General features: G+C 39.7%; 1 protein-coding gene across 3 annotated transcripts in view; it reads left to right on the top strand.

The window, feature by feature from the left end:
- The first annotated feature begins 7,157 nt into the window (after nt 1-7,157).
- LOC116000376 (rsm22-cox11 tandem protein 2, mitochondrial) overlaps nt 7,158-12,973 on the top strand; it is a 9,001-nt gene continuing 3,185 nt past the window's right edge. For 2 of the 3 annotated variants that reach the window (XM_031240452.1, XM_031240450.1), the window contains exons 1-8: nt 7,158-7,311; nt 7,847-8,043; nt 8,137-8,402; nt 8,542-8,615; nt 8,720-8,814; nt 12,372-12,469; nt 12,634-12,717; nt 12,824-12,904. In XM_031240452.1, the coding sequence (XP_031096312.1) occupies nt 7,914-8,043; nt 8,137-8,402; nt 8,542-8,615; nt 8,720-8,814; nt 12,372-12,469; nt 12,634-12,717; nt 12,824-12,904 (828 nt within the window). In that variant the 5' untranslated portion in view covers nt 7,158-7,311; nt 7,847-7,913. Of the gene's footprint in view, nt 7,312-7,834; nt 8,044-8,136; nt 8,403-8,541; nt 8,616-8,719; nt 8,815-12,371; nt 12,470-12,633; nt 12,718-12,823; nt 12,905-12,973 lie in introns of all 3 variants that reach the window. The other variant, XM_031240451.1, reaches the window with a different exon arrangement.

Raw genomic sequence — 12,973 nt, 5'->3', positions numbered from 1 at the left:
AATGGAGAGATAAAACTGGAAAACGAAAAATAGAAAAATGAAGTAAACAACCCCTTAGCTTTTCAAAAATCAGCTTATTGGAATGAATCAGCCGAACCAAAAAGCCATTAGCCAAACACTTATTTCAGCTGATTGACTAAGTCAAACAGCTGAAAATGGTCAAATCAGCTAATTTTTAGCTGATAAGCCAATAACCAAACACCCCCTATGAGAAAAGAAAGTAGTATTCTTACTACCTTTTTGGAGTCACTTTTTCAACAAAAACTTTCTCACTCTCAATTATGTTTGGGCGTATAAGGCGTTGCATACGTATGTATTCATCTATAGCGTATGTACTGTGGTGTATATCAATATTGTTTTTTTATTTCAACGTAGAAGGGGGAAACCCATATGTACATATTCCTTAGTTATTACTAATCATCAGTCTCCAACATGGGAAACCTGCATTGTCTAGTTCTAGAATATCCAGAATCTCGTTAGGAGGTTCACTTAGGTGTGTAAAACCCCTTGGACACTCTCTTGCCTTCTTAGCCAGGTAATCGGCTAGAGTATTGATTTCGCGTGGAATAACGTTGATTTCCCATTCTTGGAGCTTAGTCAGTTCCTGTCTGCATGCTTTGATGATGTTGCATACAGCCCCTATAGAGGCTGAACCTTCATTGAACATACTAGCCAGTTCGTGAGAATCACCTTCAAAAATAGCTCTCCTATAACCCAAAAAGTTGGCCAACTGAATGCTCTTGAGCAAAGCCCACGCTTCTGCTTGCAATGGGGAACAAATACCAATAGCATATGTGAAGCCTCCCAGCCACATCCCTTTATGATCTCTTATCACTCCTCCATAGGCTGCTTTGCCCGTTGCAACTTCTACTGAGCCATCGAAATTGAGCTTGGTCGATCCTTCAACTGGTTTTGACCACCTCAACTCTTCCCATCTGTAAGAATGTAGGGTATACCTCTGGCTTTTGGTTTTCAAAAGGGCAGTATATATCTCCTCTGTCTGAGCTTTGATCCATTCTAACTTTGATCTGAGTGGTTGATTGGAGTTGTTGAAAATTACATCGTTTCTCCACTTCCAAATCCACCAAATAGCCACTGCAAATAGGATATTTTCGTTCTCTGGCCTGAGTTGGTTGCCTTTATTGGCTATTCCTCTGTCTAACCAATCCTTAAATGGTAGATTCTTTGTCTGCCAGTAAAATGTAGGTAGTAATTTGGACCATACTGTATCAGCAGCCGGGCACTTGCGCAAAACGTGATCAGTGTCTTCCACTTCATCTCTGCAAAGCCAGCAAATGGTGTTCTCTGTCATTCCCCTCCTTGCCCTCAAACTATTTGTCATTATTCTCTCATGACGGGCCAGCCATATGAAGATTTTGATTCTCTTTGGAACCTTCAACTTCCATACCGCGTTCCACTTTGCTGCCTCAAACGTGGTGGAGTAGTTCGATGCCAAGTCATAAGCTGAGCTTACAGAAAACACTTCGGATGTCCCATGTCTCCAAACAATTGAGTCCTGTGCTTCGGCATCATCGATGATTATGGTGGCCGCTAGTTCGTTCCGTGATGCTTCTAGGAGGACGTCCTGCAGCTCTTCCCAATTCCATCCGTGATCTTTACTCCAGTAAGAATTTACTACTCTGTATCGGTCTACTAGAGTAATTGTGGAGGTAGCATGGTATATGAGGGGACGCTGGCCAAGCCATCTATCAGTCCAAAACATAGTGCTTTGCCCATTTTTGACTAATTTCGCACAGCCTCTTTGTAGTGTAGTTGTTGCTTTTAGGATCCCCTTCCAGACAAAGGACATGTTAGCCTTTGGTCTCCATGTCGTGCAATCCAAAGAGGTGATTGCGTATTTCGCTTTCAGAACCTGAGTCCATAGGCTGTCTTCGTTTTGCATGAGTCGCCACCCGAGTTTTGCTAGGAATGCCTCGTTCATCTTATCTAATTTGCGCAGTCCTAGTCCACCCTCAGATTTGCTTTTGGTGATTGTATCCCAATTAACTAGATGACATTTCCTTGCATTAGGAGAGCTTCCCCATAAAAAATTCCTTATTAGCTGTTCCATTTCGCTGATCACTCCTGCTGGCAGCGCTGTGGTCTGCATCAGATAGTAGGGTATAGCTGACAGGACTGACTGGGCGAGGACTAACCTCCCGGCCAAGGAGAGGGTTTTCGACCTCCACCCTGCTAGCCTCTGGTGCATCTTCTCAATGAGACTGGCAAACGATTCTTTTTTCAACCTTCCATGTACTGAAGGGACACCTAAGTATCTTCCAAGATCTCCCACTTTGGGAATCCCTGTTAAGTCGACAATGCTCTGTTGCAGCTCCTCTTGAGTTTTGTTAGAGAAGTAAAGAGCAGATTTCTGAGTATTAACTTTTTGACCTGACTGCTCACAAAATACTCCAAAACATTTCTTCATCTCCTCAGCTTGTTCCAATGTTGCTTCACCAAATAGCATCATGTCATCTGCAAACAATAAATGTGTTAGTTGCGGTCCATGTCTGGATATTTTGATTCCTTTCCACCTACCAGTATTAACAGAGTCTAAAATCAAGTGACTAAATCTTTCTATACATAAAACAAAGAGTAAGGGTGATAATGGGTCTCCCTGTCTAATTCCCCTCCTTGGGTTGAACCATTCTGAGAGCTGTCCTTCCCAATTGATCGCTAATCTTGAGGTTGTTATGCACTCCATAATATTTCTTCTCCAGACTGTGTTGAAGCCTATCTCGGATAGTGACTCCTCGATGAAGCTCCAGGCCAGCTTGTCATATGCCTTCTCCAGATCAATTTTCATAATCATCCATCCCACTTTCGCTTTCCTAGTTCTCATTGAGTTGAGGACCTCCTGGAGTACTATAATGTTGTCTGCAATTTGCCTGCCCGGCACAAAACTTGTTTGGTGAGGACCTACTAGCTTCTTTGAAATCCCCCTTAGCCGGGATGCCATTGTCTTGGTCACTAACATGTATACAACGTTGCAGAGGCCAATTGGGCGTAATTGTTTAACCGATTCTGGATTTGCAACCTTTAGTATTAGTGATATGATAGTATCGTTGGTTTTTGGGGGCAGTATACCTGTGTTAAAAAAATTCAAAGCAAAGTCGGTTAGGTCTTTTCCAACTACATCCCATGCTTTCTGATAGAAACCTGCTGTAAATCCATCTGGGCCTGGGGCTTTGCATGGATCCATTTCAAATAATGCTTGCTTTATTTCCTCTGGCTTAAAAGGGTTGTTCACTTCTTGCTAATCCTGAGCAGTTAGAGTGGGGTACTGGCCATGAGCTAATATATTGGGACTTCTGATATGAACTTCTGAAAATAATGCAGTAAAGTGTTCTTGAATGTGATCGAGTAGTAGGTTTCTATCTGACAGCCAAACTCCATTGTCCGTTTTTAGTCTTTCCACTTTGGTTCTATTCTTGTTCACCGCTGTAGCCGTGTGGTAATATCGTGTGTTGTTGTCACCTGACCTCAACCACTCCTCCCTTGAACGCTGATACCAGATTATTTCTTCTTGAAGTAGTGCATCATCGAGTTGATTCCTCAGTCTCCTTTCGAGTTTTATGAGATTAGTGGTAGCTCGTTGGGAGAGGCTTTTATGTATTCCCCTTATCCTGGCCAGTAATTGTTTTTTCCTTTGGAAAACGTTTCCAAATGTGTTGGTGTTCCATGCTGTTAGTGCTTTGGCCACAGACGTTTTATTCACTTCCAGCTCTCTGTCTGGGATCCATGCATTCCGAATACAGTTCAAAAAATCCTTATGCATTGACCATGCCATATTGAATCTGAATCTCGCAGGGCCGCCGGCTTTGCTCCAAGGATTCGTTGTAATCACAAGTGGTGAGTGATCTGAGTTGGCCATTGGCAGATGATTCACAATAGCTTCCGGGTAATTGATTCTCCATTGTGTATTGCATAAGGCTCGATCTAGGCGTGCTCCTTTAAATGTGCTTGAATTAATCCCCCTCATCCATGTGAACTTCGCACCAGTATAGCCCAAGTCCACCAAGCTTTCACAAAAGATCCAACTTCTAAAATCTGAACATCTTGCAGAATTGAAATGATTCCTATTGCTTGTCTCATTTATGCTGACCACGGAGTTGAAATCCCCACACACCAGCCACTGAGATAAGGGGGTTGAGGTCCTGAAAAGAGAGGTTAGCAAATAGATCTCTACGCAGAGCCATATTTGGATTGCCATACACTACCGTTAGTGCCCATGGGGTTACGTTTTGTTCTTCAACCTGCAAGTTAATAAACTGTGGGTGTGTGTTCATGACAACTACCTTGAGAGGCAGATTCCATAGAACCCAAATACCACCCGAGAAGCCCACTGCTTCGATGCGAACCCATTCATCGAACCCCAGGCCAAAGCAGATGTTGTTCGCTTGGTTACCTGATGTTTTAGGTTCTAAAAGGCATATAATGTTGGGAGAAAAGTCCCTACAATATTGTTTGAGGGTGCGTCTAAAAGTCCTAGACACTGCACCCTGACAATTCCAAACTAGCATAATCATAAAAACAAACAAAAAGGCAAAAAACACACCGCAACACAACAGTGCACCAAGGCACAAAAAAGCTTACTGATCAGAAGCAACCTGGCCTACGCCAGTCTCATCGCTCATGGTAGCGTCCACGTCATTTGGTCGTGATGAAGACCCTCTTGGTACATCAGGAGGGTCTCCCAAAAGTTCGTAGTCCATATCAGTTCTGTATGAGGATTTGGGAATATCGCACTGATTATGAACCACCGTACTTGTGATCTGTTTACCCAATCTTGACCCCCTGACAACAGTATGTTCAGACTCTGCTGCCGCCCGTCTTGGTGCACCGCCCCTACCCCCTCTGTTACCATGGGCTCCTCGTCCACTTGGTTGGGGTTGTCTAAGGTTTTGCGGTTGTGGAGTTCGTTCCTGATTCGTCACCCTTTGTGTCTGCTGTGTTTGCGGAGAAGTTCGGATTCTGGGCAGGTTCTTGGGCGTAGAATTAAACGGTGCCGCTGGAATATTATTCCCTTGTGCGTATTCAGTTTCAGTATCATTCATCTGCTCAAGAACAACATACCGAGAGTTGGTTGCCAGCCCAGCTGGGTTCGTGTAGTTGGATTGATTTCGATTGCGGTCCCTATTTTGAGAACCTGGATTGTGGTTTTCCATCCTTTGACCCCTTCTGTCCTTTCTTGTGACTAACATCCACGTCCCATAGTCTTCCTTGTAATCTTGAACTGGAGCCTTCTTGCGTTGAGCCCCATGTTGGACTCCATTTGTCCTCTGTTCAGTTGGTTGATCATTCGCTGGGGGTTGCGTGGTTTCGTTCTCCGCCCCAATGTTTCCTTCTGCCTCGCAGTACCCTTGTTTGTGCCCATAGATCCCGCATTTGAAGCAGACCATTTGTAATCCTTCATACTCAATAGGCATTACTTCCCCTGCTATTGTGAACTTTGAAAGTAGCGGTTTAGTCATATCAAGTTCGATGCAGATTCTGGCAAACTTGCCCTTGGATACTAAACTCGTAGTGTAGTCGACTTTCACAGGACGCCCCACCTCTTTACCAATCTTTCTAAGAAATTCATCTTCAAAGTATTCTATGGGGAGGGCAGGGAATCTTATCCAGACTAATAATTTTTCTAATCTGTTCTTTCTAGGGATGAAATTGGGCATCCATTCTTGAACTGTTAAGTAGTGCCCCAAAATAATCCATGGACCTTCATACTTCGCAAACTCATAATCCCGAAGGGTTTCAAATTTAGCCAAGAAATAGTCCTGATCTAGGGCTATCAAATCGAAGCTGGACTCTGTTTTCCACATTTTCTACAGTCGATTGAGTAAGTAGGAGTAACTAACCTTCCTACCTAGGACCTTAATGATGAGGGTGCGCCGCCATGGCCGCCGCAACCTTTCCTTCTCCTCCCTGGTCACATGGATTACTGGACACTTCGGATTTGATCTGCCATCATTCATATCTTCATCCTCTGACACTACTTCCTTGTCAAAGGTGTCTGGAACTTCTTTGCGGCCCCAGGCCGTATTTGGTGTCTCAACCGGTGTCCGCCACTGAGCGGAATCTGGGGATTTCAGACCGGCCAAGAACTGAGTTTCTTGAACAATATCGTCGGAAGTTCCTGCGCCTGGTTTCGTCGTCTCACTTCTTGGTCGTTTCGTCTTCTTCGTGCTGCGCTGTAGCAAGTCTTCGTCCTCCGGCGACCGAGAAGTCGCCGCCGGCGAGCCAGCCTCAGAGAGAGTTTCTGACTCTAAGTCCATTATTAAAAGTGTACCCTCTGATCAATATTGTTAATTTAACATAATAATTATAATTTGACATATTTTGTGGCGTTGTACTGTGCCTTATATGACATAATTTAATATAATAATTTAAAATAAAGTAAATGTTTTCATAATAAAAATAATTTATATTATTTTTATATCAATAATAAAAAATAAACAAATTAAGGCCCTGTTTGGTAAATGATTATTAGCTGATGTTGTTAGCTAATTGGGTTAGAAGGTATAATTAATTGATAATATTAGCTGATTGTAGAAAAATGTTTGGTAAATTAGCTGTTAGCTGATAGCTGTTTGGTATAATTTTTTTTCTCAAAAGGCTAATTGAAAATGTTGCTTTGAGTAGCCTTCTGAAATTTAGTATTTTGGAGTTACAAAAAACTTATTAACCAAACACTTATATTAATTTTTTAACCAAGTCAAACAAATAACAATGGTCAAATAGACCAAATTGGTTGATATGCTAATTATTTACCAAACAGGGCCATAATGTGTATATATTATTATTATTGAAAAGATACGAAAAATATATGGTGGATGCACGTGCATGGTAACAATAGTGGAAAAGATAATGAAAGTTATAACGGTAGGTATATGTTTGTGCAAAATATTGTCAAATACAACTTTTATAGCATAACGTGTAAAAAACTTCACGCAAAAAACAGATGAAGAGTGTAATCTTCATTAACACTTATTATGTTTTTTATTTTATATATATATATAGCCCAAAACAACAATGCTGCTGCTAGTCTGGCAATAGCCCATAACAAATTAATATTTAGCCCAATCCAAATATGAAATAGCCCAATAAAACTCAAAAGACAATAGCCCTACCCTTCTCCGCTTCTCGGTTTATCGGGTCACTCGTCTCCGACAATAGCCCATTCCTCATCTCTACCGCCTCACGCCCTCCGCCCCTCCGCCCCTCCGCCCTCGCGACACTGCCCAGTCAGCGACTCAGCCACCGCAACTCGCCAACTCCTCCGTTTCTTCGTCCAGTCGTCTTCAAGGAATTAAGGTAAATTTTAATATATTTGGTTTGTTTAATTATTTGTCTTTAACAATGAAGTCTCTGACTCTCTGTTCATGTTTAGTTTAATTTTTTGACTTTACTACTATTTCTGCTTCTGCTGACTGCTGCTAGCTTGCTACTACTAGTTTTACTCCATTTTCTGTATTTTTAGCATTGTTTAAACATAATTAATCTTAAAACTATGTATGTTTAAATTCATGACAGTTCTACATTGTTTCTAATCCTGGGTACTGGACAATGTTTCTATCATCATTCAATTCAAAACATATTAATGTACTGGACACTGGGTTTAAAACATTTTGTCTACTACGTAGTATTTCTTTTGGATTTGGAAATTGGAATTACGTAGTAGTGCAAATTAGAATTTTTAATTATTAATTGTGGAATTATTTGTTATTCTTTCGGTTTTTTGGTAACTGACATAACCGCTGGGGTTTTTGGCTTATAGCACTTACATTGGTCGATTTCGGTCGGTTATGATAGTAAAAAAATATTAATAGGTTTTTGGGTTTTTTGGTAGGTTATGTAACTGATCGACCGACCATTTGCTCACCCCTACATTCCGGTGCGTTCATACCACCCAGAAAATGGCGTCAAGACTATCAGAAACAGTTCCTAAGTTCACTGCTGAAGCTCTCCGTGCAGCAGCAAAGCAATCTGAAGCCTGCCGCGTAGTTCCTCTCAGGCTTCGTCGAGCTATCAAAAAATACATCCAAGGTAAAAAAAACACACAACTCTCTCCTTTAGCTATCTATTTAAACGCATGTCTGTGTGTGTTAGCTTGAGTATTGGAATTCGTTATTGTCGCAGAACAAGAGGACCCGCATATGAAGAGAAACGTGTTGAGGTTATCCGAGTCATTCAGCCACATAAAGGAGGTGAATCTGCTGCTCCCAACTACTACGTCAAAAGAGATTGTGGAAGATCCTCTAAAGTCCGTGGGATGCTCCAAGAGATGGAAGATCCAGAGTGCATATGGTGATATTGGCCTCAGGTATCAAGAGGATGAGGCTATAGCGTATGTGGCTTCTCGTATGCCTGCTGTTTACTCTGCTTTGTATAGGGTCCTCAGTGAGGTAAAGTAGTTCTAACATTTCTTGGAAATATAATAAGAAGTTGTTAATCAATGCATTTTGATGTGAGATTGGATGCCAGCTTACAGTCTCGAGCAAATTGTTATGGAAGTGATTTTGTGAACTTGCTATCATTTTCTAGGTTAGGAGAAGAGTACCTGATTTTTCTCCGGCTAAGGTTTTGGATTTTGGTGCAGGGACTGGTTCTGCATTCTGGTGAGAAGATAATTGATTTTTGTTATAATAGTTTGATTGTTGATGTTATTTCTATTTCTTAACATTTTAGCTTGGGAATGCTATTGAATTGGTTGCTTTTTCAGGGCAATGAGAGAAGTGTGGCCAAGGTCCTTGCAGAAGGTTAATTTGGTAGAGCCATCACAGTCTATGCAACGGGCAGGGCAGGGCCTTACAAGAGGTAATATTTGTGTTATGCTGGTTTGTTTATTTGATGCAGAAGAGTTGACACTCCTAGGGACACTGATCTTAGGCTTGATGATTATGCTCCAAATAAGTGATCAGCTCACATGGACTGATTTGATGTTCTCTTTCCTGATTCTTTCAATAATTGAGTAAAGTAAAATATTATCTTTCTATGCAGCCATGCATACATGTATTTCTTATGCAAAAGATGGTTATAATAACTTCTATAGATGCAGTATACTTGCAAACTTTGTTTGATAGTTGCAACTGTTGTTTGTTTCTCCTGCCTCTTTGATTTACTCAACACTTAACATAAAAGCTTTGGTGCTTTGGTGCTTTGAGCAGAAAGATTTGTTAGTTTTCCAATTTGCAATAAAAAGATTTTGATTATCTTGCAAGGCAAAATTATATCCTTTTGATGAATGTTCTTCCAAGGTTCATTTGTTGTGATGTACTCCATAAGAATTAAGAAATACTTTTGTATGCCCCAATTATTTGCTCATAGTGTTTTCACTGTTATTCAACAACTGCTCAAATAAGAAAAGCCTTCTGCATACATGGCATGTGATGTTGGGTTGGTTGACTAGAGGCTACTAGCATGGTATGTTAGGTGTACAGTGTACTTGTGCAAGATGTTAATACTTTGGACTTGCTTTTATGAGGCTAGTTGTTTGTTGCCAAGTTGTTTATAAGTTAGTTATTTATTTAGAAGATATACATGTTAATCCTAGGCACATGGAATTAATTTTTAGTGAGTATGGTGATGAGGTGCATGATAGATCAAGTTGGATCAAGTATTTGTTATTAGCAAGATGGATTTATCTTGGGTAAAGAACTACAGTATTAAAAAAGAGCCCAAAGACTTGGCCTAAGTGGAAGACAAGCCTAGCAAGTAGCAAGCCCAGTGAAGGATCACTTGTGTTAGTTAATTATGTACATTTGGGTTTGAAGGAAGAAGAATTAATTGAAGGAATCTGTCTAAACAGGGTCAGGAGACCAAAAGCCTTGAATTGGATGTCACTTGCTTAATTGGAGAAGTTTAGACCTACTTGCCTAGTTTGGCCGTAATGTTAGAAAGTTTGCACATGTTTTGGTATTTTGGCCATATCTCTATTATACAAAGTCAAATTGAGGTTGAAGAGAATCCTCAATGTTTTGAGTTTTCGGAGATTTGGAATTTATCATGGTCAAAATCGGGCGTGAAGATTCTAGTTGTGCACACCCTTTATATTTTAAATTGTTTTGTTAACTAATTAGTTGATATAGTTTTTCCGAGTTAGGGTAGGACTTGGGTGACTCTGCCTATAAATATCATAAACTCTTATTATTATTATTATTATTATTATTATTTATTTAAAGATCTTTTGGTATTGAATAAATATTTAGATTCTTTTCAGTTTTGACTTAAGAAACTAATCTCTCTCCCTTTTTTCCTATAACGTGTGAAGACCCATTCTTGAGTGTTTGGTTTGATTGCTTTTCTCCTTTGTGTTTTAGGGAATTAGGGTGTAACTAACAAAGACCGTTGGTCATGGTTTAAAAAGGCATTTTTGAGGCACGCCACAGCCTGAGGCAGAAACTAGTAGCACCAATGTGTGCGCCCTTTGTATGTATGTCTAAAATGTGTTGGTCTAGTAAATGCCTCAAAAAGCCTGGTTTGGTTAGAATTAGAAGAGATGAGCCAGATACTCACCTTCTCCATAATGGCTTTGGCAACTTCATGCCTTCATCCTAGGCAAGTAGGCAACGCAAACTTGAAGGAAAGTGAGTATATTTTTTTTTTCCTTGAGTGAGGGGACAAAGTCTAAGCTACGTCATAAAACTAAGAGATAGGGAGATTAATTACATACTTTCTTGAATCTCTGGAAATTAAGAGAGAAGTCTAAAACTCTACAACTTTCCTAAATATTAATTATAAACTTGATAATTAATAATTACATTATATATATATATATATATATATAGAAGTTGGTTCATATGTGGCCACTGCTTTACGTGCGGCTTTGCACCACTATGTATGCACAAATGTACCACCATGTGTTCAGAAATGCACCAAGGTATGGTGCATTTTACAAATTGAGTGGTGCTGAAAAAATGCACTAAACCCTAGTGCATTTTTGAACATGTGGTGGTGCATTTTGTGCATACATAGTGGTGCAAAGCCACACGACCGCACGGGAAGCAGTTGCCTCACTAGATCTTGCCCCCCTATATATATAATGTCACATATTTTAATCTTTTCTGGGGTATATTTGAGGCTTACACCCACTTCTCCAATACAAAACGCCATGGTACCTGAACTAATATTTTAATCTTTTTTGGGGTATATTTGAGGCTTACACCCCACTTCTCCAATACAAAACGCCATGGTACCTGAACTAGTCTTTTTATCCGTGCCCTTGGTAACATCTTAAGGGTTTGCTACATGTCTGTTATTGCGCCTAGGCTTGGGGTTGAGTATACCTCTTACATCTGAAGGAGCAGTTATAAAAAATGTTAGGATGCTGCTAACCACCTCATGTGCCGGTTTCTCATCATTTGTGAAGAAAATTTGACTATCTAAAAACCTAACTTGTGAATGTTTCAAGTGAACCTATCTTCACTGAGAAACTGATCCATTCCCGGGTCGAAGATACACCATAAGCTGACGCAAGATTCCAGCCGCAAATGATGATCATCCAACTGCCCCAATTTGCTCTAATTGGTTTGGAATCAATTTAGCTATCTGATTTCCTATTTTATTGGCCATTGTTCTATTTACTTCAGTTAGGCATATTTGAGAATTTCATATTATTAGCAATAATCTATGTTTCCTTATGAAATACAAATTGTAATCCCTTTATATGGGGGAAGTATAACAAAATCTGAAGGAAGTTGGAATTTGAATAAAATCAAAGGGAGGTTTCTCTTCCTCCAGCCTCTGTCTTTTTGTTCCTCGCTTCTTACACCATAGGGAGATCAACATCTTCTTCTTCCATTAGCCAGACCTGTGACCCGAAGCCAAACATCAAACTCATAGCAGAAACTTAATATAGTGAAAACAATCAGCTGGCAAATCAAGTTTACCTGTGTTCTAGCTGATGACTTGTTAAATCTGAATCGAGTATTCTGTCTGCAATTGTCTGGGAAAACTTCTCATTCTCACACACACTTAGTATACTTACATTTGAAGAAGCAGATAAAAAGATGTTACCTCATGTGCCTGTTTCTCATCATGTGTGAAGAAAATTTTAGACTATCTAACAACCTAATTTGTAAATGTTTCAAGTGAACCTATCTTCTTCTAAGAAACTTAATATGGTGAACTAACAATCAGCTGGAAAATCAAGTTTACATGTGTTCTAGCTGATGTCTTGTTAAATCTAAATTGAGTACTCTGTGACTCTGTCTGCAGTTGTCTGGGTTAACTTCTACTTCTCATACACTTAAGATTTATTTATTTAATATAACTCACGCAATTACAGTTTGTGTGTGTGTGTATGATCTCTATCTTTCTTTCCCGCTCATAAGGGATCTAAGCTTGATCACTTATAGTGAAAACAAATATTGCAGGTCTAAAAAATTTGCCACTTATTCATAGCTACAGCAGTCTCCAGGCATTAAGTCAGAGTATTAAGAAGTCTAATAGACAACATGATCTTGTAATTGCTGTAAGTAAAATCTTTAGTATCCTTCTATGGTTTTACAGAATTGCTTGAATTCAAGTATAGTCTGTTCTCTCATCAAAATCAAATTTCAGATTCAGTCAGTTTTATTTTGACGTTTTGTTGAGCTGCTTTGTGGAAAATGACATTGAAATTTATTCTGGGTGCAGTCATATGTGCTAGGTGAAATACCATCCCTGAAAGACAGAATCACTGTTGTCCGCCAGCTTTGGGATCTTACGGGAGATATTCTGGTATTTAGTTCATAATCAATTTATTGTCTAAAGATAAAGGGAAAAAAGAATATAAATGCTAAAATCTTTCTTGCTATGCTAATTTTAACTATGTAATGTGGTGTAGGTCCTAGTTGAACCAGGAACTCCACAAGGATCTAATATCATATCTCAAGTTCGATCTCATATTTTATGGATGGAAAGAAGGGTAGGCTAATTCCGTTTTGACTGATTTCCTTTTTTTTTTTTTTTTTTTTTTTTTTTTTTTTTTTTTTTT

This window comes from Ipomoea triloba, chromosome 12 (genome assembly GCF_003576645.1).
Source record: "Ipomoea triloba cultivar NCNSP0323 chromosome 12, ASM357664v1".
NCBI lineage: Eukaryota > Viridiplantae > Streptophyta > Magnoliopsida > Solanales > Convolvulaceae > Ipomoea > Ipomoea triloba.
This window is presented reverse-complemented; position numbering and strand designations above follow the sequence as displayed.